A 23,381-nucleotide genomic window follows, 5' to 3' on the forward strand; every position below is an offset into this window, starting at 1 on the left:
ATCTTTTAGGATCTTAAATAGCTCAGCTGGAACTCCATCACCTCCACTAACTTTGTTCATTGTATATTCTTTCTTATTCTTCATCTTAAGTCTTAGCTGGTGCCTTGCTTCCCAGCTGGGACTAAATTTTACAGCTTCCCTTCCAGCTACATGTGGTCATTTCTGAAATCTGGCCAATGAGATTAAGTGGAATCGTCAGGTCTGGGAGACTTCTCAGAGCCCTATTTTAAAGACTAGCCTTCCCCTCCTCTTTCCTCTCTCCCTCCTTTTGCCGTGCACATTGACAAGATGGCTGGCTGGAGCTCTAGCAATCAACCTGGACCATCAGTAGATGGGGCAGAACTGGGCAGGAGAAGGCGACTCAGAAGGAGCCACTGTTCCTGGTGACTCTATCCTTGGTGATTCCACCTTCTACACTGGGATGTCTACCTCTGGAATCCTTTTACATTTGGGGAAAAATGAGTTTCTATCTCATTTGAGTCACTTTTTTTTGCAGTTTATATCACTTATAATCAAACCTAATTCTACCTGATAACAAACATTGGCAACTCTGATGTTTCCACATATTTCTCCAGACACATAGACGTGTGTGTGTGTGTGTGTGTGTGTGTGTGTGTGCACGCGTGCTCAGCCTCTCAGTCATGTCCTTTGTGACCCCATAGACTCTTTGGGACTCCATGGACTGTACCTGGCCAGGCTCCTCTATCTATGGGATTTTCCAGGCAAGAATACTGGAACCAAGGCAGGGTAAAATTTAGTCCCAGGGAAGCAAGGCACCAGCTAAGTGGGTTGCCATTTCCTCCTCCAGGGGATCTTCCCCACCCAGGGATCTCTCCTGCAGCCCATGCATTGGCAGACAGACCCTTTACCACGGAGCCACCTGGGAAGCCCATATAAGTATATACACACATGGAAACACATGTACATATGTGTAATATTTTAATGTCTTTTGTTTAGAAATGGAGTCAACAAATGTCTCTGCTTCTAACTTTCCTTTTAAAAGAAGAAGAATATGAATAATTTAAGGGGAAAATTGTATATTACTTATCACACTCGAAACACCAAGGATTTTTGAAAGACTGGTCTCAGTGCGTGGAGAGAAACGAGCGCCCTCTAGCTCTGCTTGGGGGAAAGGAACACAATGTAACAAGAACTTTAAAAACGTTCCTTCTCTCAGATGCAGCAATTTCCCTTTTTAGATTTATGTTGTGGCAATACAGAGAACACAGAGATCTATGTCTGGGAATGTTTATGACTGTTTTGCACATCATGCTTGAGATGCTAAAAAGCTCACCAAGTGGGGAAATATTCAGTGAAATATGGTACATCCACAAAAGAGAATATCATGCAGTCACTAAGAGTGGTGTTTGTAAATAATTGTAACAACAGAGAAGCATGCTCCTCATGCAAGAGCAAGCTACAAACCATACTTGAGAGAGTATATGAATCACATTTGGAAACAAGCCCAGAAGTAAACATTTTTAAATGTTAATATCAGGTTTCTCTAGGAGCAGTACTACAGGCAACTTTTACTCCGTTCATACATTTTCCTTTGTTTCCCAAATTCTAGTAAATGTTTACTCAGGTTTTGTAAACATTTACCCGGGTGTGGGGGAGACAAACTCAGAATGAAGGTAATAGCGGGAAATACTGATCGACCCCCGTGTGACTGATGCTGGGCACTGCGTGAGCTCGGAACCTTGGGCCAATAGAAGGTTTTCTCACGCAGGGCTGCAGGATTAGTGGTACCCGGAAGGACACCTTGGCCTAGCGTGGAGAACTAGGAGAGGGAAGGTGGGCAAGAGGAGCAGAGATGCCTCACTCCCCAGGCTTCAGGCGCAGCCCTCCGACTCCCCATCACCCTGCTGTCCCATCTCACAGAGGGAACCGCAGGCTTGTGGCCCTGGCTCTGTAAGCCCTCCCTGGCTGTGAGCTGCTAGGGTCCACGGGCCAAGGCCCCACCGCGCTGCAGGGCTGCCCCTGGGAGGGAGGTGCATCGCAACTGTTTCACAGCACTGCCCCCCTCGTTTTTGCAAAGCGAAATGAGTTTTTTTTTTTGGCTGCACAGCACCGGGAGGTTGGGGTGGAAACAGGCAGGAGGGGAGGGGCCATCACCGGCCTGCACCCTGCCCAGGCGGCCTCTTCACCAGATTGAAAGTCTGTAAAAGGAAGAGAACCCCCAAACTACACTGGCCGTGGTGGGCGGAGCAGCGGTCGTGACCAGCTTTGCCCCGCCCCCTCTGCCATCTGTCCACGCTCGGCTCCTGGATCTTGGAAGCTCCTCTGCCAGAGGGGCAATAAAAGTCTAGGAGTGATAGAAGGCAAGCTGGAGAGGCTGCAGCATAAAAGCTCGTTATGGCTTTGAAACAGGCCTGTTCAGATGCCTTTTCATGTGGCTCCCACGCAGCGTTTGGCGCTGGCTGGGAGTGAAAAGGAAAACAAGAAATTCAGCTTAGCCCTGGGTTTCTTCTTCTTTTTATTTCACTGTGGATTTTTTTTTTTTAATTCTGAATTGTCAAATCTGGAACAAATCCTGAGAGGGGCTGCCTGGCCCACTCAAGAGCTGCCAGGCATCCTGCTCCAGGCGGGCTTTGGCCTCGGCCGCTGACCTTCTCGGGGCAGGCCTCCTGCCCGCCTGCTGGCCAGGCGCCTGCCCTCAGCTCCCGCCAGGCCCTGAGCCACCCTCTGCCCTGCACGGGCCTTGTTGGCTGTGTGTCCAGCAGGAGGACCAAGGGCAGGGGTGTCCTGGCCTGGAGGAACTGTGGGCAAAGGGCAGCTCTCTGTATGTAGCAGGCCATCGAGGAGGCCCTGGGCATGAGGCTGAAGCAAATTAATCCGGCCCTCCTTCCCAGTGTACAACCTGGAGGGCAGAGACCAGTGTGGGTCCCCAGCGGGGCCCAGGGCCTAGCACAGCGCCTGGCACACAGCAGGCACTTAATGAACACATGCTGAGTGAGTGAACTGACAGATAGCTTATCTGATCCTCAGGATGGAGTCGGGGAGGGGCCCGGAAGGAGACGGGTCCCCGCCTCCCAGGGGTGATGGTCTGGGGTGTGTGGGAGTCTCAGGCTCCTCCTAACTGCAGGGACAAGCAGGCAGATGGCATGGCAGGGGCAGGGGGTGGGGGGAGGTGTCACTGCACCCGCCCAGTGCCTAGAAAGCACCCCCACCCAATGTGGAGGGTGGGAACATGACCCCCGTTTTGAAGCTGGGAGAACGGAGGCCCAGAGAGGTGAAGGGACTTGTCTACAGCCACAGAGCACTGCGGGCAGAGCCGGGATGAAAATCTAGGTCAGCCTGACGCCAAGAGGGCTGTGGTCAACCCCCACCGACCAGGCCTGAGGCCTGCCCACCCCTCCCCTTAGGCCTGCCCCATCCCCCCTACACCCCACGCCCAGGCCAGCTTCCCTCCCCCGCACCGGCCCCCAGCCCGCACTGACCCCACTCCCCCACGCCCCCAGGATCTGCAGGTCATCAGCACAGACGAGAGCCAGGTGTTCGTGGCCGTGCAGGAGTGGTACCAGACCGATACCTACAACCTGTACCAGTCGGACACGCGCGGCGTGCGCTACTCACTGGTGCTGGAGGACGTGCGCAGCTCGCGGCAGGCGGAGGAGAACGTGGTCATCGACATCCTGGAGGTGGGACCTGAGGGGCGTCTCGGGCCCACAGCCCCGGCTCCGCCCACTCCCTCCTGGCCTCTCTCACTTCTGCCCCGGCCCTTCCCATTCCACCCCCCGGCCCCGTCCCCCCCGCCCCGGCTCCACCCACTCCCGCTCGGCTCCACCCACTCCCGCCCGACTCCTCCCACTCCCTTCCCAGCTCCACCCACTCCCGCCCGACTCCTCCCACTCCCTTCCCAGCTTCACCCACTCCCGCCCGACTCCACCCACTCCCTTCCCAGCTCCACCCACTCCTGCCCGACTCCTCCCACTCCCTTCCCAGCTCCACCCACTCCCGCCCGGGCCCCTATCCCACCCTGCAAAAATGCCCTAATTTAGGCTTTGCAGATCTAGAGGATACCATGCAGGTACTTTCAGAGCAAGAGAGAAAACTCGCTCTTTGAGGTGAAATTCAAAATCCAGTGTAGGAACACTGTGTAACTCTGCTCGTGAGAAGAATGGAATTCTTTTGTGGGGATGACATGTTGCTGAGTTGAGGTTCGGGTTAGCGGTCCCCACCGTCAACTTACTCATCAGCCGTCATCTGCAGAGCCACGCGTGCCTTGAACGCCACTGCACGAAAACAGGCTGAGGGACAGAAGCTGGGACCCCTCCCATTGCTGGCCTCGCTGCCTCCCCCCACCCAGGACTGGTCTCCGCCCCGCTCTGCGTATCTCACCTCTGTCGGGCTCTCTAGCTTCCTGTCTCCGCCCTGGCCTGCAGCGCTTGTCTCTGGGGCTGGGGGTTGGGGCCTCCCTGCCTGAGATTCCCAGATCACCCAGTGCCCTCCCTGGGTCCCACCCCATCTGTGTCCCATTTAAGCCTCCACGCGCTCCTGTCGCATGATGCCGAGGGGCCGACCTGATCAGGTCAGAGGCTCTGAACTGGGGCTCCTGGCTCCCATGCGCTCGATTCCATACATGTCAGCCCCACACCCACAACGGCCCAACTGGAACCCGGCCTTTCAAGGCCATCTCTTGTATCCTTCCTTGTCCGCACCAGACCCAGGAGGGGCTCCCTCAGCCGCTTTACAGGTAAGGAACCAGAGGCTCAGACAGGGCATGCAACCTGCCCAGGTACTTGGGGAGGAAGTGAGAAAACCAGGACCAGCCCAGGTCTGTCGTCCCAAGCTCTGTCCACCCTCCTGGCCAGCACTCCCTCCCTCGGTCATTCACCATTAAGCTCCTCCCTCGGGGAGCCTCTGGCCAGTGTGTTCTCGTAGCAGATGCTGGCGGTGGGCCTGCCAGACTCTGCCGTTCCTGCCGGGCTCGGGAGAGTGTCCCATGGGTGGCCAGCCAAGCCTTAAGCAGACAGAGCAGATCAGCTGGGGTGGGAGCAGGCCTCCCGGACAGAACCGGGGCTGCAGCCTCCATCTCTGAGTCGTCAACAGCAGCACAGAACCACCTTCTCCAAGGAAGTGATGAATGTAAGCATTGGTTTACAGTGAGAATCCATGTATGGGTTTACTGCCCCAGATGGACACAGCCCACGGCTCAGGGCCATTTGCTAAAGGTAACACGCAGAAAGGGCATGTCATTGACTCAGGATGAGGGCACTGCAGACACCGCAGTTACACTCAGGATTGCCTGGCCCTCTGCGGGTATCCGTACCGCCTGTAGCACACGGCCAGCTCCAGGCCCCATCCCCAGGACACAGGGAGGAGTAGACCACTTCTCCCAGGAATTTCATACACTACAGGAAGATCAGCCCCCGACAGTGGTTCCCACCCGGTGAGTCAGCATCTGGAGAACACTGTGAGTGGCAGTTAGCCAGCCCGGGATGGGAGTCAGGGAGTGCTTCCTGGAGGAAGGGATGTGGATGGATCTAAGACCAAGCTGAAGTTAGCCAGGCTTGAGGAACCTGGAAACAGCAATTCATGCCAAAGACCCGGCAGTGAGAGGTCATGGGGACTGGAGGGAGCTCACGTGGCCAGGCCCAAAGCTGGGCCTCCTTGTGAGTGACTTGGCTTCTCTGAAATCCACCTAATGTGAGTCATGGGTAGTGGTTACGAGCAGAGCTCTGGAGCCCCACTGCCTGGGCTCAAATCCCAGTTCTGATATGTATTTGCTGTGTGACCTCAGGGAGGTTACTTAACCTCTCTGTGCTTCAGTTTCCTCGTAGTGAAACGAGGATGACAGTAGTACCTTCCTCAGAGGGTTTCTGTGCCAATTGGAGGCACAGAAGGAGGCCTATGTTTCCATTGAACACTTACAGCAGCCCAGTACTCAGCGAGCTCGCGACAGTTTTCACAGCAGTGGCCTTTCTGGGGATTCAAGATCGTGCGTGGGGAAGGCCTGGCCTAGAGAGTCTACACGTGTGCTGGTTGCATTATCTCCATGGTTATCATTCATCTAATGGCAGATCCAGGAAAAATGTCTTGTCCGAGACATCACAGGCAAACACTGGCCTGAGAGGCCTGGACTTTCAAGGGCCGTGAACTCACACCACTGCTTGGGGTGGGCAGGGGTGGCGGGGAGGCGTCCTGGTTCTAGACCAAATGACAGCTCTTCTCTGGGGGCCTCCTTGTGTTGAAGCTTGGGTTAGGAAGGGGGATATGGGGGCTTCTCTGGTGGCTCAAGATGATAAAGAAACTGTCTGCAATGCAGGAGACCTAGGTTTGATCCCTAGGTTGGGAAGATCTCTAGGTTGGAGAAGGGAATGGCTACTCACTCCAGTATTCTTACCTGGAGAAGCCCATGGACTGAGGAGCCTGGTGGGCTGCAGTTCATGGAGTCTCAAAGAGTCGGACACGACTGAGTGACTAACACTTTCATGGGGGTCCTCAGTCCTGTGCCCTGACCCTGAGAAGTCCTGACCACACCTGGGAGACAGCCATGCCATTGTAATGGGCTGAATGCGACCCCCCCCCCCTCAAAAAAAAGGTAAAACCACATTGAAGCCATGACTTTGAGCTTCTTAGGGAAAAGGAGCTTTGCAGTGTCACCAAGTGAAGGGTCTTGAGATGAGCTTGTGTTGGGTTCTAAAGCCATGACAAGTATTCTTACAAGGATCAGAAGAGGAGACACAGACACACAGAGAGGGGGCTCTGTGAAGACGGAGCAGAGAATGCGTGGAGACACCTGAAGCTGGAGGAGACGAGGAAGGAGCCTCCCTGAGAAACTTCGGAGAGAGGACCGCCCTGCCAGTGCCTGGATCGTGGACCTCTGGCTTCCCGACTGTGAGGAAACAGAATTTCTGTTGTTTGAGCCCCGCCCCCCTCCCACTTTGTGAACTTTCTCACGTCAGCCCCAGGAAGCCAGCACAGCCGTGAGAAGGGTGGGCATGTGGTGTGGGCATGTCAGCTTTGGAAGCTGGCGCTCCGCTGATGAGACCCACCCCAGGGAGACTCGGCCTGCTCCTACCTCTCTGGGACAGGAGGGTCCGGGTTATCTACTGCTGAGTGTTTTCATGGAGGCCAGTTGGGCTGGGACATCAGGGGGTGCGTCTGGACCCAGCACAGGGCAGGCTGGGTGCCTTCCCCTGAGTGACGCTCAGATGGGCCCGAGACAGTGACGTCACCACGAGTGAGAGAGAAGGGGCCGTGGTCCTCCTCCCCCGGGTCGGCCCCCAGAAAGACCATCCCTGAGACACCGTCTGTGGAGTGAGGGCCAGACCGCCATCCTCACCCCAGACAGCAGCCTCCTAGCAGAAGACACAGGCAAAGGGGGCTGGAGTCGGCAGACAGAAGATGGGAAGAGTTTCCAGCGTTTTCCATGAGGCCCACTGCACTCTCAGGGGTCCTCGCGAGTGCAAGGAGCAGAAGGGAAGAGAAAAACCCATGGAACCATGGAAGAATGCCCAGGGAGCCGCTGTACGACTGGCTTTGAAGATGGAGGAGGGGCCGCAAGCCAAGCACCTCGGGTGCCTCTAGACTCTGAGAAAGGCAAGGACCCGGCGTCTCCCTGGAGCCTCCAGGACGAACCGGCCCCTGACACCTTGCTCTCAGCCTGCGGGACCCACTCCGGTGGGGCTCCCGGCCCCCGGAGCTGTCACACTATCTTATGTAGCTTAAGCCCCATCCGCTGTCACCTGTCGCAGAAGCCACAGGAAACGCGCACACCATTCACTCTGCATCAGTCTTCAGGTTCCTCCCCAGCCCGCTCCCCACCTGGCGGGCCCTTGCCACGGAGGCCTAGGAAAAGCAGCCACCTCGTGGAGTCTGAGAATTTAATGCGGTGCTGCTTATTGACCCCCTTGACCGCGACACAGAAGGCACTGTGAACATCACCGTTGCCCTGAGCTTCACCTTTGGTCAGGGAACTCCAGATAAATCTTGTAACTCTGTGCCTCAGTTGCCCTGGGTTCATGCTATTTATAGAGCAGCAAAGGCTGCTTCAGGCCCATGGGGGCTCCAAGGAACTCAGGCCACACCAGCGGGCCTCAGTTACTAGATCCCAGGCCTCCATGCCCAAGGAACTTGCCAGAAAACTCACCTCCGTAGGATCACTAGATTGAACAACTGGGAATTGCTGATGCTTGACCATTTCTTATGAGCCGACTCAGTGACTGACTATGGCGTCTGTGTGGCCCACCTCCCTGGACCCCCCAGGAAATTGCTGATGCTTGACCATTTCTTATGAGCCGACTCAGTGACTGACTATGGCGTCTGTGTGGCCCACCTCCCTGGACCCCCCAGGAATCCTGAGAAAGGGAGCATGGGGACCTTTGACTCTCATCCAGGGCAGGCTGGGACCAGCATGGACCCCAACCTCAACCTCCTGTGGCAACCTCCTGCGGGGCTGAGCTGATGGAGTCTCTGGAGGGAAGCCCAGAGCGACTCCACTGGTCCAGGCCCTGTGGGTCCCCTGGGAAGGAGGCAAGGGACTGGGACTCTGAGTCAGGAGCCCCGGCTAAAGACGGGGTGTCCGAGATGCGCAAGCATGTCAAGGACCAGGGCCCTGCTCGCCGTCTGACAGCAGAGGCTGGACCTGGGAGGACAGCTCGGTGTCATGAAATGCACTTGGAAAGTGGGGTCAGACAGAACCATCTCCTAGTCAGAGCTCAGACTGCATCTCTGCTCCCTTGTGCCCTGAGCCCCACTAACCTCCAGGGTGTACAGCCAGCCTTGGCTCAGGGCTGTTGTCAGGGACAAACGAGGCCTTGCACACAGAGCTCTCACAAGGGGCCGGGCAGGCCTTTACCATCCTTCTTGTGCTTCTGTTGCAGGTCCGCGGGGTGAAGGGAGTCTTCCTGGCAAACCAGAAAGTCAACGGGAAGGTGGTGACACTCATAACCTACAACAAGGGCCGAGACTGGGATTTCCTGAGGCCTCCCAGCACGGACATGAACGGGAAACCGACCAACTGCAAGCCTGTGAGTGCCCTGCTCACTGCACACACCTTCCCGGGGGTGGGCACTGGAAGCAACTGCAGGATCCAGGGGTCAGAGACACTGACGTCTGAGAAGGGCCATCTGAGAGACATGAACCACCTCTTTCTCTGGGTGTGGTGGAGAAGGCAGTAAGAAACTCCTTGCTTTACTGAAGAGGTCAGAGAGGGGAGTGTATCGGTCAGCTCTGGTCACAACAGTGCTGTGTAACAAACCACCCCAAACAGCAGTCACTCTTTCAGCTCTGTGAGAGGCTGGGCTCACTCACATACCTAGGGGCTATGATTTAGGCAGGGATCTGGCATCCTCCTCCCAGGACCAGCCCAGGCACACTCTGGGCAATAGCAGAGGTGCAGGAGGGCGGGCAGAAACATTGCAAGAAGGTTGCAGGCCTGCTTGGGCTGCACTTGCTAAGCCCCGTTGGCCAGGGTCAAGGGCCAAGCAGCACACTCTGCCTGTGGAAGTGGGGGCGGGGCTGGATAAGGGAGGGGCCAGGACACAGTCCAAATCTCATGAGGTCCAAGCTGGCCTTGATCTTCCAAGGGTACCTTTCTACATGAATATGAGTGTAGGCTGCCCCCGTGTCTTGGCTGCCCTGGGGATGGGGAAGGCTTTTCCTCTTCGTTCAGTGAACTCCTATTGACACCCGAAAACCCTGTCTGCGTGTCCCTTCTACAGAGAAGCCTCCACTGGGCACACATGCTTCTGTTTCCCACTGGCCTTGACTGGAAGCTCCTCACAGTCAGAGGCCCCCATCCATTGCTGTGCCTCTGTAAACAGAAAGAGTAGTGGTGCCTATTTTACATGAATATTCATTCAACAAACATATACCGGGACCTATTATGGAAAGGCACTCTTCTGGGTGTTGAGAATATATCAATACACAAAACAGCAAGCAATTCTGCCCTCTTGGGACCTGCCTGGATTTCCACAGGGCCCCTCAAGGCGGTAGGCACCCCACCTGACCAGCCAGTGACTGCCCCCCAGGACCAGGGTGGGGCTCTGCGCCCTCCGGGCAGAGCCTCAGGTCTTCACTCCCTGACCTCACCAACTAGGGGGCTACACTTGGCTTCTGCATAAGCCCCCCTCCTGCTAGCAACAAGGGATAATAGCACCTGTCGACCTACGGGGAGAATTAATTACCTGCCACTTGTAAAAGCGCTTCTGAGAACAGAATTGCTGTGAAAGGGCTAATTTTTGTATCATCATCGACAAAGTTAAGCCATATTAATCTGTCAAAGCAAGTTTTCGCTAAGAATAGATTCTTGTCTACAATTATGCAGCTCAGCAAGGAGATAACCTTTCGAGATTTATGCCCCGGCCTTAAAATAATAAAAGTGGGAGCCAGCTGGTAGGTGCATGGCCGCAGGCAGTCAGGCCAAGAGCCCGATGGGCACAGCGGAAGGAGGACAAGCGTCAGGATGCCCAGCTCGGCCCGAAAGGCAGGAGCCGCAGCCTTGCCTCCCCGGCCATCGCGTCCCCGTCCCCTGCGTGTGCAGCCCTGGCGGCCGTGGGCGGGGCCTGCGGGGCGGCATCAGCGCGGCCCTCCTCCGGGGTCTCTTCTCTGTGTCCTTCACTCAGCCGCGGAAACTCTCAATGCACAGGGCAGGCTACACGTGAGGTTTTACTTCTCATCGGAAAAGTGATTCCTGCTTATTGCAGAATACCCGGAAAATGCAGGAACGTATAGAAAGGGGAATAAGTGATACCTGTAACTGCGTCACTCAGAACTGACAGCGTCCGGCATTTTTCTTTCCCATCCTTTGGCTTCCAGTCACGTTAAAAAGTTCCATTGGGGATCCCGACACGTGGGATTTCTGAGTCTTCTGTTTTTCTTTTAACTCTGGGTCAGAAAGATTTTCCTGGGTCATATGACAAGCTCTCTGGCTGGGAAGATAGCCTTCTAGTGGCGGGGAAATGAAGGAGTCTTATTTATTTATTTATTTATTTTTAAACTGAAGGATAACTGCTTTACAGAATTTTGCTGTTTTCTGTCAAACCTCAACACGAATCAGCCATAGGTTTACATTTATCCCCTCCCTTTTGAACCTCCCTCCCGTCTCCCGCCTCATCCCACCCCTCTAGGTTGATGCAGAGCCCCTGTTTGAGTTTCCTGAGCCACAGAGCAAATTCTGAAGGGGACTTTTTAACAGACGAGCATGGATCAGACCTGTTTTTGGATGCTCGGTTGCCCTTGGAGGTAGTTTTGCCTCTCTTGACCTTCGGGCTCAGAATGAAAACCTGTCCGTTTTGCCATCTGTGGCCGCTCTTCTCAGACACTGGCTGAGCCGAGTGGTGGGGTGCACAGGTGAGCAGGTCCCCTCACTCACAGCGGCCAACAGCGGGGCCTTCCAGCCAGCCGACAGTCTCTGATGGACACCCCTTTAGCACGCCAGCCAGCTCCCGCGTGTGGAGGGGCCAAGGAAGGGGCGCCTTGGGGCAGCGTGATCCTGCCCCCTCAGCCCGTCACACCCACCCAGGCCCTGCAGGTACCCAGGCCCACTCTCCAGGACCGTGCGCTCAGCACCGCCTCCCCTGGCACCAACCTGCCCTTGAGGTCTTCCCACTTGTGCCCTCAGTGGCCCTGGGGGACCCTGCCGTGTCTAACTCTGCACCCCGAGAGCAGCCTGGTGCTCGGTGCGTCCCCTCCCATCATATGTGCAGGTGCTGAGGGCCCTGTGGGTCGGCCTCTCCAGGCCTGCCATCCCTTCATCAGCTCAGCGCAGACACAGCTGGGCCTTGTGTCAGCGAGTCAGAACCCCGGCAGAGCGCCCCCGAAGCTCCAGGACCTGCTGGAAGGACCTGTGTGACTCAAAAAGGGACCACAGCCCTGCCAGGGTCCTGTGGGCCACTTGTGACCACAGGGACCCCTGAAGAGTGTTCCATCTGTGCCCCCATCAAGCGTCCAGCAGTTAAGACAGCCACAGTGGGCTGGGGATGGGGAAGGGAAGTCAGGCCTCACCACTCCCAGAGTTAGTGATACTGTGAGCACAGTGTCAGGGGACGTGCAGAAGGCTGGCTGCAAGCTGGGGAGCGTGGCCACTCTACCCAGGACCTGGCACCCGGGACTCCTGGGGCACCAGAGCAGGGTCGTGCCTGGGCCGGGCCTTCTCGGCCCAGGAGCATGTCCGTGGACACAGCAAGGCGGGCTGTGTCCCTGCAGAGGCGCCTCCTTCTCCTCGAGCTTCCTTCTACAGCTGGAGACTGGCCCTGCTCACAGAGGTCATGGGCACCCCTCCCCCAGACACACCCTCACCCCCCGGGAGAGGGGGCTGAAGGTGCCCCAAAGGTGTTAGGTCACCAACCTGCTTCTCAGTTGTAAGAAACCAGGAAAAATCCAGGTCAGGCTGCAGCTTAACCTGCCGCAGCAGGTCAGGTTTATCCTGCTCAGCCAAGCCCTCCCCTTGTCTGGGGGGCTCCCGTCTGGGGGGACTCAGTGACCAAGCTGCCTGCCCACGGGGCCCTGCCAACCTCAGGCTGCCCTGGGCAGGGTCTAGCCCACCAAGTCTGCTTAAAAGTGGGGCTCTTCCAGCTCACTTTTCCACCTCTTACTTTATTCTTTAGCAGCTTGACTGAGATGCCGGTCACATCCCATACAATTCACCCATTTAAAGTGTGACAATTCACTGGTTTCTGGAATCATCACAGAGCTGTGCGCCCATCAGCACGGTCCTCTTTAGACTCAAAAAGAAACCCTGTACCCTTTAGCCACCACCCCCATTCTCCCCACCCCACGCCCTGCCCTGAAGTCCACTTCCTGTCTATAGACTTCCCTGCTCTGGACATTTGCGATGAATGAAACCATACAGGGTGTGATGAAACTAATATATATTTTAAAACTCTGATACAGACCAATCAAGCTCCTCTCCCACTGGATCAGGCCCTGGGCACCTGGCCCAGATCAATAGCCAATTTATCGATCGCTTTGATTTTTAACTTTGGATAATCTGTATAAAATGTATGCAGTTCACGGGCCAGAAGAAAGTGTTAAAGCAACATTAAATGTAGAGAAGAGAGATCTCTCAGATGGATTTCAGTAGATGGTAGAGTATGGAATGACTCTGGGAGGGGTGGGCGACAGGCAGTCCTGGCTGATGGCGGGCAGGTCACTCCCTGGGGTCATGTCTGGTGGCCTGGGGGGAGCTGTGTGGAGACCTGGGGCCTCGTCCTAGGTCCTGTGGTTTTGTGTACTACGCAGATGTGACCGAGGGCTGGTGGGGCTTGTGGGTGTGAGTCACCAAGGTCTGGGGAGACTCAGGAGGGTCAGTCCAGAGGATACATCCTTTCAGCTCGTCTTCTCCCCTGGGCCCCTGGGCCCACCCCAGGGAGCTGGCTTGGCCTCTACCATCTCAGCAGAGTTGGGGGGGCGGGGCAGGCGGCTGGGGCAAAGACAGATGTGGGGGTCTGACGATGCTGGACAAGAAACAGCTGGTGCTTCCTCGTTCTGGGCGCCGCCGGCCTGGTTTGCCTGGAGGTGCCAGCCCCCCGTCCCACCCGCAGGGCTCACAGTGTGGACTTTGAATGAGGCAGCCCCAGCTGTGGCCCCAGCCCCGCCGTGAGAAGTTGCTTAAACACACTGTGCCTCGGTTTCCCGTCAGCACAGAGGGGATGGCAGGACGGATGCTGAGAGCCTTCTGTGACACACACCTCATAAAGCGTGTGGCTCGGTGCTGGCCCAGAGGCGGCCGCCAAGCGACGTGAGGCGTGCTAGAGGGCTTCCAACAGCCAGCGCTTCTGCCCCTTCAGCCAGGACGCCAGCCAGGCTGCATCCCTGATGTCCTCTGCTGATGTTTGAGAGTAACCTGGGCTCTAACACACCCACCGTACCGCCTGCCTCTCTCAGAGGACAGTTTATGGGCTGCCCACAGCTGTCCCCTGATGCCCATGGTCACCTAAGGGCCGCCCAGTGAAGGTTCTGGGTGGATGAATGTGGCCATGGGTCGTGCAGGCTCCTGGAGTCCCGTTCTGTGGCCCAGCTCTGCACTCAGGAGCCACTTTGGGGAACCCACCCTCCAGCACCCAGGCCGGGAGGCCCTTCCTCTGGAGAAGCCCTCTCAGCCCCAACCTGATGACCTTCACCCAGGGGTCAGCCTCCAAGCCTCCTCCCCACCTTCCTCCCACTCCTCTAAAACACCCTGGCCCTGCCTTCGCGCCCAGAACCCACGGGGCTGCGTCAGCCTGGGCCCTGCTCTCTCTCGGGTCGCCACTCCCTCCCCAGTGCTGACCGCGACTCCCTCTCCCCTTGCAGCCGGACTGCCACCTGCACCTGCACCTGCGCTGGGCAGACAACCCCTACGTGTCGGGCACCGTGCACACCAGGGACAGCGCCCCCGGCCTGGTCATGGGCGCAGGTAGGAGGCTGCCTTTGTAGCCAGACTGCGGGAGCCGCACCGCCCACGCGAAGCTCCAGGCTCGGGGTGGAACCTGACGGGCACAGGCCTGGGGCCACGGTGTGTCCACTGGGACAGTGCCACAGCATCCCCAGGAAGCCCAGGTTTCTTGGCACCTCCCCAAGGGATGTCTGCATGGTCCAGAGTGGGCACATGATAGGTGTTCACTAAATGAATGGATGGATAGACGGATGGAAGGATGTATGGACAGATGGATGGAAGGATGAATACAGTGGTGGATGGATGACCAATGGAAGAATAGATGGATGGATGGATGGATGGATGGATGGAAGGGTGGATGGATGACCAATGGAAGAATGGATGGATGGATGGAAGGGTGGATGGATGAACAATGGAAGAATGGATGGATGGATGAAGGGAAGGGTGGATGGATAGACGGCCAGAAGGATGGATATAGATGAATGGAAGAATGGATAGACAGATGGACAGATGTATGGAAGGATGGATAGATGGGTGGATGACCAATGGAAGAACAGATGGGTGGATGAATGGAAGGAGGGAAGGATGGATGGGTGGCAGGATGGGTCAGAGGATACTTGAATAGTTGAAAGAATAATAGTCCGATGGCCCAATGGAAGGATGGAAAACAAAATGGTGAATGAATACATGGAAGGATGGATGGGTGAGTGGACGGACGGATAATCTGTATCATGGTTGATAGTTATTGGTCCCTAAAGAAGTTTCTAGTTGGGAGAGAGAGACACATATACAACTTACATAAGGGGAAAAAAGAAACATATGTTGTGATTGTGTCTGTCTACCCCACTAAACTACAAACTTATTCAGGGGTCACTGAATGTGTGCCAATCAAATAAAACTTTAAAATAAAGTTTATGTGAGTTAGAAGAATCATTGCAAATAAAATCACATGTTTTAAAAGTCCACTGCCAGGCAGCGTCTGGCGTCTGGCTTCCCTTTTACCCTTCAGAGAGGGGACAGCCGCACCAGCTCTCAGCAGCTCAGCCCTGACACTCTGCCCACAGCTGCCATGGTGGCTGTTTCTCCCCTGCCAGGCCCTGAACCCCTCTCATCACCACCGTGACCCTGAGAGGTCAGCACCCCCACTTTGCAGAGGAGGTAATGAACCCAAGGAGAGGGAAGACTTGCTCGCAACTTGCAAGGTGTCCTCCTGAAGCTTGAGACCCACCCCAGGCTCCTCTAGGAAAGGAAGTCCCCTGCCCTGGGAGGACTGCTGTGCCCCTTGAAACTGCAGAGAGCAAGACTTTGGGGCAGGCCCACCAGCCAGCCACTGGTCCTGGGGGCGGAAGAGCCAGGCTGGGGCTGTGCACACCCAGGCGTGGATGGGGCATGTGGCAGTCAGAGAGACAGTGTGTCTGCCCCGTCACAGAGCAGGGACCGCCGAGGCCCGGGCCAGGGCTCCTGGCTGCCTGAACCCGGGGCTCTATCCCTCTTTCTGCTCCAGCACCAGCTGCAGCCTGGAGAATTTGGACCCCAGACCCTGGGCTGGATGACGCATCTGACTCTTCAGCAGACGTATCCCAGCCTGGCGGCTGTGTGTGAGAGAGTGAATGAATGAGTGAGTAAGCTAATGAATGAGTGAGTGAATGAATGAGTGAAGGAATAAGAGTGAGTGAATGAATGAAGCAATTGAAGGAGTGAAGGAATGAATGAGTGAATGAATAAGCGAGTGAGTGAATAAGTGAATGAGTGAGTGAGTGAATGAATGAGTGAGTGATGAATGAATGAGTGAGTGGCCACGATGAGGCGGCAGGGCCATCCTTCCAGACAGAGGAGGTAATATGCGTTTCAGAACGACCCGATCAGAGCCCACAGGCAGGCCGGGAGGTGAGGCCCCTGTGGGCACTGTGCATCTCAGAAGGCAAGAGACCTTGGCAGTCAGGGTGGGCATCCCACGTTATCCTGGAGAGGGGGGCATTCCAGTGGGGGGCGGCGAGTGATACAACCAGACAGAGATGACGGCAAGGAAGAGCTTTCCGCTTCTGGGCCTCCTTCTGCCCATCCGTGCCCCAGGGGTCTTGGTCAGTGGCTGCCACTGGGGCGGGGTCCACCCGCTTCCAGGTGGGTGTCAATGACAAAAATGCGCATCAGCCTCAATTTCAATGCTGCTCGTGGGGCACCAGCTCCCACACAGAGAGAGGTTGGGCCACCTGTGTCAGGCACCCTCAGTCTTGTGGACTCAGGTCCCTGGACCCGAAGGCAACGGTGTATTTAAAATGCACGTTCGTGATGGCTTGAAACCTCAAATTCTTGACCAAAGGTGCAAAAGGCACAATTTCAAATGTTCCCAGCACTCAAAAGACTTTGAAAGCTCGGGACAAGCGTTCCAGCCCCCAGGGGAGCTGCAAGGACCCGCAGGAGCTTCGCTTCACCATATGCGACTCACAGAAGCGGGAGTGCAGCGGGTGGGTGGCTGCCTCCCTCCGCGCCTCCCTCCCTCCCCTCACTGTCCCCCCGCCAGGGGCAGGATGCTGCATTTATACTTCATTCCGCAGCTTTTTAACCTCGCCATGGCTTTCCCGAGATGGAGACGGAGCCATCCGTACAATGTGGGCCAACCGAGGTGTGAATTTTTTTACATCCTCCATCTAGCCCTGGGTGTCTGCTGGGAACAGAGGACCAGAGAGGGGAGGTGGAGTGAGCTGGGCTCCCTCGGGCCCTGCCACTGCTGCTAAGCAGGGACCAGCTTCCCACTGGTGGCCCCCCTGCGGGCTGGGCAACGTGGCAGGAGCAGTGGGTCCAAATGAGGGCCCCGCCTGGGCTGAGCCGCCTGAGGCAGCCGGGGGATGATGGCTGTCTGTTTCCAGGGAGCCTCTGCACAGATCTATCACTCACCCCTCACCCTGGGACCGGCAGAGGCTGCCGTATGCCCTGCTTCTGCCACATTACAGCTGCTGGGCTCTGGGCATGACTGGTGCCTCCGAACCTCAGCACCCTCATCTGCAGAAAGAGAGAATGACCTCTGTTTGGCGGATGCCAGGCGTGTTTCTGCAGCTCTCCCTATCACTTAGACAGTGCCTGGGCACCACCGCCCTTGAGCCGGGCTCCATGCCGGGCGCCTTCTGCTGGAAGCCTGTCCTCCGGGCCCGTGGACGAGAGGCTAGACCCACAGCGGTGACTCCAGTGAGGTCGGGAAAGGAGAATTTAAGAAGCAAAGAAGGGAACATTGGCTTCTAACCAGCAGGGTCGAGAAGCAGCCTCAGAGGGTGAACCCAGCAATAAGCGCGGCAGGCCAGGGTGCCAGCTGGAACATTCTCCCCCGGCTGGGCCACATCAAGGGGACGAGCTTCTAAGGAGGCAGCAGACACAGATGCGTGGTCTGGACTGAGGGGACCGGTCCGGTTCGGACTCGGCCCTTTCCGAGTTCTTGCTGTAGGGCAGGCGCTGCGCCTCCCGGAGCCGCCCTGCTGGGTCTCGGGCCCCCCACGCAGCACACACTGCTTCCAGCTCCACATTTGGGTGGTGAATCCTCAGGGCCACGCAGAGCAAAGGCTGCAGACACCTCCTGGACACAGCTCCGGGGGAGTCCCATGGCCAGGAAAACCCTGAGGAGCTGTGACGGGGAGCTCGGAGCACCTCCGTCCTCTCTGTGCCAGGAAGAGCCCCTGGGGCCCCCAGTAGGAGCCCTGTCTCCTGGTCCAGGCCGCCTTCCTCCTCGGCCAAGAGGAGATGGGGGTGGATCTTGTGTTGATCTTCTGCTCTGTTCCGGCCCTGAGGTCCTGGCCTCTCTGCAAGCTGCAGGCCAAGGAAGATCAGAAAGGAAACGTGCATTCAGGGAGTGCTTACTGTATGCCAGGCCCTGAGAACATGGACACAGGGCAGAGAGGCCAGGCTGTTGGGGGAGGAGGCCCAAGGAGAGCCCAGAGCAGCCAGGAGGGACACAGCACCGGGGACGTCCCCTGGGCCTCAGTTTCCCCTCCCTAACGTGAGGGCCCCGGCCTCCGAGCTCCTGCAGAGTCTTCCGCTCTGACGGCCTGTGGACGTGTCCTCTGAATGTCCCCTGATGTCCCGCCCCCCGCCCCAGTGCCTGTTTGGTGACTGGCAGCCTGACAGCCTTGGTAGATGAAGCAAGGAAAACAGATCACGTCACTTAAAAGAGAGACATCACTGCCCCCCGAAACCATGGGCAGCAGATCTGCCTTATCCAATCCAGGTGAGGTTGTGCTGACCCCGCGGCCTTCGCTGCACGGCTTCGGTATTGGACGCACGGGTCCCGGCGTCTCTGTTGGTGTCTGGAAGGATGGGGGGTGGAGATAAAGGGCACCCCTTCCATCCTCTGCCCACCCCCCAACCCGCAGCTTTTGCCTTCATTCTGTCACCTCACTGACTGTGCTCAGCAGCTTTTCCTGAGCGCCTTGCCGTGGCGGGGCGGGTAGAAGGGAACCCAGCTTGGCACCTGCCCCTCTGCCCCACCTCCCCTGACCAACCTCCCCTCCCACCTCACTGAGCCCACTGCCTGGCACACCTGCCCCTTTCACTTGGCCAGTGGCATTCGTCTTTCGAGGCAAGGGGCAGAGGTCGCTTCCTGCAGGAATCGCTCCTGGATTCCCCTCCTTCGTGGGTCTGTTACTTTTCCCTTCTCTGCTTTCACGGTTCCCCGGGATCCCAGGCACCCTCGGCCCTGCCTTGGTTGCAGGGCATCCTTCTTCCCTGGCTAGGCGGAGAGGTCCCTGGGAGCCAGGGCTGTGGTTGCTCAGCTGGCACCCCCTGCAGCTTAGCACAAGGCTGGGGAGAGAGCAGGCACTCAACAGATGCTGATGGATAAGTGCAGGGGGAGGGGGAGGGGGTGGAACTGATGAAGAACAGACAAGGGGATGGAAGGATGATGGATGGATGATAAATTAATGAAGGCTGGATGGATAATAAATTGATGAGGGATGGATGGATGGATAATAAATTGATGAAGGGTGGATGGATGGATGGATAATAAATTAATGAAGGGTGGATGGATAATAAATTGATGAAGGATGGATGGATGATTTGGATGTTGGTTGGACCTCAAAAAAAAAAAAGGCAGGCACGCAAGCCCTCAGCTGCTCTGCTTGAACTGGCTTGGCCTCGTCTCTGAGAACGATCCCTCTCCCTTGGGATTGTCTAGTGACATCTCCACTTGGCTCTGGAGGAGGCACTCCTGAGGGCACCGTGTGGGTAAGGCGCCAGAGGGCATGCGCTGCTCAGGTTGCCGGGTCAGGGGCCTCCGGGGCTCCAGGAAGAGTCCAGAAGGGCTACTGTGTCCTCAAAGCAGGTCCCCTTCATCCTGGAAGGAAGCTCAGGTCCCTGGCTCCCCGACCATCACCACGTGGTCAGAACAGAAGCCTGTGAAATCTGACATGTCAGAAAATTCTGCTGTCGGAGCCCCTTCCCGGGAGGCTGTCTGGGATCACCCAGCCCAGCTCCGAGGCTGCTGTGACCATCCTGGAGCTGTGTCCTCCAGGCGACCAACATTCTTCCTGTTGGAGTCCACTCGGCCAAGCCTCTTGGTCTTCAAACCGGAGTCACCTTAGATACTAAGTGGGGGTTCTTTGCCCCCACTCAGCAGCACCCCCAGATTAAGTCCTAACCCCGCAGAGTGGCCCCTTTGAGGCTGGTGACCCACCTGCCAGCCTGGTATAGGGTCAGGTGAACTAGGACCCAGGAGGAGCCTGTTGGCCGCCCAGCTGACTTGGTGCCCACTTCCCCATCCTCCAAACAGCCCCTTGACGGATGCTTAATGAGCACCTACTATGTGCTTGCCCAGCTCGCACCAGGATGGCCCCATGCTGCCCGGACCGGCCTCTGGCCTCCCCTCTACCCATCCCCCAGGGGCTACCTCCAAACGCAAACCCAGCCGTGTCCTGCCCCAGTGTAAAGCCCATCACGGGCTGCTGGGTCCACACGCTGCTCACCTGGCCCACGTGGTCCACAGCCATGCTTCTTGTTCCTGAACCCCGCTCCTCACCCGTGGGTCTCCTGAGGGCCCCACGCTCTGTCTGCACCTGGGCTCTGCCTGAGCTGCCTGAGGTCGGCTTTCTCTGGGCAAAGTTAACCCTTTACCACACAGACTAGGGCCCGCGGTGGTGACGGCAGGCCTGTCAGCACCCAGGAGGGCAGAAGGCGCATCCACTGTGGCTTTGGTGGCGTAGACCCAGGGCCCATCCACTGCCAGCCCTGGTTCGGGGCCCTGGCTGTGCTCAGACCTCGGTCGGGGGAGAGTGGCCGGTCCTAAGAGCAGCTCCATCTCTTCTCTTCCGGACCAGGTAACCTGGGCTCCCAGCTGGTGGAATATAAAGAGGAAATGTACATCACGTCGGACTGCGGCCACACCTGGCGGCAGGTAAGGTGGCAGGGAGGGGCTCACCGCGCCGGGGCCCCCAGAGACGTGTCTGTTCTCGCCCCCTCCCTCCCGGAGGAGCTCTGAGACACACTGCTGTTTCTGCCCCGGCTTGAGCGGCTGGACACCGCTCCCTTTAGGAGTCAGGTCGCCATCGGGGAAAAGAGGACCCAGGCCCGGCTGGCCCCCACCTCCTGCTGTTCTTGCGGCAGCCAGTGCTGGGGGATTCGCGGTCTGACACATCCCCACGGTCAGGTACCCTGGGTGTCAACCCAAACGGAACAGCCGCCAGAGAAGGGCTGGAGGCGCCGTCCCGGCAGGAAGGCACGTGGAGACTCCCTGAGAGCAGGACGTGGGGGCCGCAGGCCAGGCCCGGGGTCCTGCAGGGGCAGCTGCTGGGTGGACGGCAGAGACCTGGGAGAGAAAGGAGAAACGGGGGAGGAGCAGGGTTGGGGGGGGTCGCGGTGAGCGTCGTTCGGGGCGCCTCGGGCACATCTATGGGGTGGTGATCTGATGTTCAGTGCGGCCTGAGAAAAGAGAAACAGGAAAATGACAAGAACCAGGCAACAGCAGTTATGCAGGAAACGGCCCCCTGGCCCGGGGGTCACCCTGCGAGGGCCCGTCAGCGCTGCCCCGACGCTCGACTCAGAGTCTCAGACTGGAGGGGTGGGGGCTGCTGTCCGAAGGGCGTCCCACGGAACAGGGTGGCTGATGGTCCAACACTTGGGCAGTCCGGCCAGACCCAAGCGCTCCACCCCAGGAGAGGCTCAGACCCCCTCTGCACTTGCTGTTTATTTCTTTCTAGAAAAAAAAAAAAAAAAAGCCTCGTGTGGTCTGCCAACGTCATGGAGTGGCAATTTCTACCTTAAGCACTTAAGAAATTGCACTAAATTTTCATCGGTGTCTCCCCTTCCTGAGGATGGAAGAAGCTTTATTTTCAGGCCGATTTTTGCACCTCTGAGCTCCCCACTTAACAGACTCCTCCCAGCTACTGCTCTGGACAAAGACATTAATCCTCAAAGTGCAGAGCTCACCTGCATCCTGGTTTAAAGTCCTGGCATTTTTTTGTTAATGATATGCAAGAAACCAGGAATTCTGAAAAGGGCAAAAGAGATTTATTGTGTTATAATATTTCTGTTTCACTAAAACTAGTGAGATATGTCTAAAACTCTCTTAAAGGTCACTGCCTGTCCATTTATTACAGAAACCACCCCCACCCTCGGCCCCAGCTTATTAGATTTAATAGACCTGGTGAAACAGAGATGTATTTTGTAGAAACTGACCGTATGGTATTCACAGTGGCCACTGTTGGCAAGCCGTTTGCTTAGGCTTCAAACTTGGGAACTTGTCAGAATTAAGTGGGAGAATGTCGGTTTAGGCCTGAGCCGCAGTGATGGGAGGAGGGTGCGGGGTGGAGGGCATAGGAGGTTGCAGGAGTGCCCGGGTGCCTGACAAAGTAGGGGGCGCCCACGTGTCAGAGGGGAGTAGTTACTGGGGTAGGGGGCAAGCAGGAGGGAGAGGTCAGGGTGGGACAAAGGCAGGAAGACCTAGAGAGCTCAGGCTGGCTTGTCAAGGATGCCATGAGATGTCTCTACCGCAAAACTCTGGGAATGTAAATTACAAATGACAGCGCATACGCTGTTAAAGGGGCATATTTTAAAAGCAGGACTTCCCTGGAATGATCCCGAAATAGAAAACATTTAAGGAGCACCCTCTAGAGCTCAGGGTGTCAGGGAAGTGGGAAAGACGGGGAATGGGGCTGGGGGGTCGCTGACTGTTCAAGGGGCAGCAGACCAGAGCACTGGATGTGCAAAGACCCTCGGGTTCCCTGTGGGTGTTTTGTTGTTCAGTTGCTAAGTCACATCTGATTCTTTGAGACTCCCCCCATGGATTGCAGCAGCCCAGGCTTCCCTGACCCTCACCATCTCCCAGAATTTTCCCAAACTCATCCATCGAGTCGGTGATGCCATCCAACCGTCTCATCCTCTGTCATCCCCTCCTCCTCCTGCCTTCAATCTTCCCCAGCATCAGGGTCTTTTCCAATGAGTCTGCTCTTCACATCAGGGCCAAAGTGAGTCTTCTCCAACACCACAGTTCCAAAGCATTAATTCTTCGGCGCTCAGCTTCCTTTACAGTCCAATCTCACATCCATACATGACCACTGGAAAAGCCATGGCTTTGACTAGTTGGACCTTTGTTGGCATAGTGATGTTTCTGCTTTTTAATGTGCTATCTAGGTTGGGCATAGCTTTCCTTCCAAGGAGCAAGCGTCTTTCAATTTCTTGGCTGCACGGGGTTGGAGTTGCCTGATTTCCAAGTCCCCAGCTAATGAGGGTGGAATCGCCTGTGGGCTCCCATGGGGAGATGGGAGGCGCCCGTCTTCCCTGTGGGTAGACAGCACAGATGCCCTCTGCTCGTCCTTGTGGGAGGCAGGTGTGAAGATGGGGAGTCTGACCACATGTAAGGGTTGTGAGCACATCTGGGGCTATGCCCTGCTGGCCACCAGAGGTCTTTCCTCCTCTGAGAGCCCCATCCAGGTCTGTCGACATTTTGTCCCCTAAGGACTTGGTGGGGATTCATTCACTCACTCACTCACTCATTCATCTATCCCACACACACTTCCTGAGCCCTGGCACCTCCAGCCGTGAGCTGAGCCAGTACTGGGCCACAGAGAGGACTCAGAGGCAGACT

At 56.8% G+C, this 23,381-nt stretch overlaps 1 protein-coding gene across 1 annotated transcript in view; it reads left to right on the top strand.

Moving 5' to 3' along the window:
• SORCS2 (sortilin related VPS10 domain containing receptor 2) overlaps positions 1–23,381 on the top strand; it is a gene marked incomplete at its 5' end in the record, with an annotated part of 492,994 nt that overhangs the window by 435,168 nt on the left and 34,445 nt on the right. The window contains 4 exons of the mRNA XM_040237340.1: positions 3,462–3,641; positions 8,829–8,975; positions 14,239–14,341; positions 20,617–20,693. Coding sequence (XP_040093274.1) covers positions 3,462–3,641; positions 8,829–8,975; positions 14,239–14,341; positions 20,617–20,693 — 507 coding nt within the window. The remainder of the gene's footprint in view (positions 1–3,461; positions 3,642–8,828; positions 8,976–14,238; positions 14,342–20,616; positions 20,694–23,381) is intronic.

The sequence above is a fragment of the Oryx dammah genome, unplaced genomic scaffold (assembly GCF_014754425.2).
Source record: "Oryx dammah isolate SB20612 unplaced genomic scaffold, SCBI_Odam_1.1 HiC_scaffold_3, whole genome shotgun sequence".
NCBI classification, from domain to species: Eukaryota; Metazoa; Chordata; class Mammalia; order Artiodactyla; family Bovidae; genus Oryx; species Oryx dammah.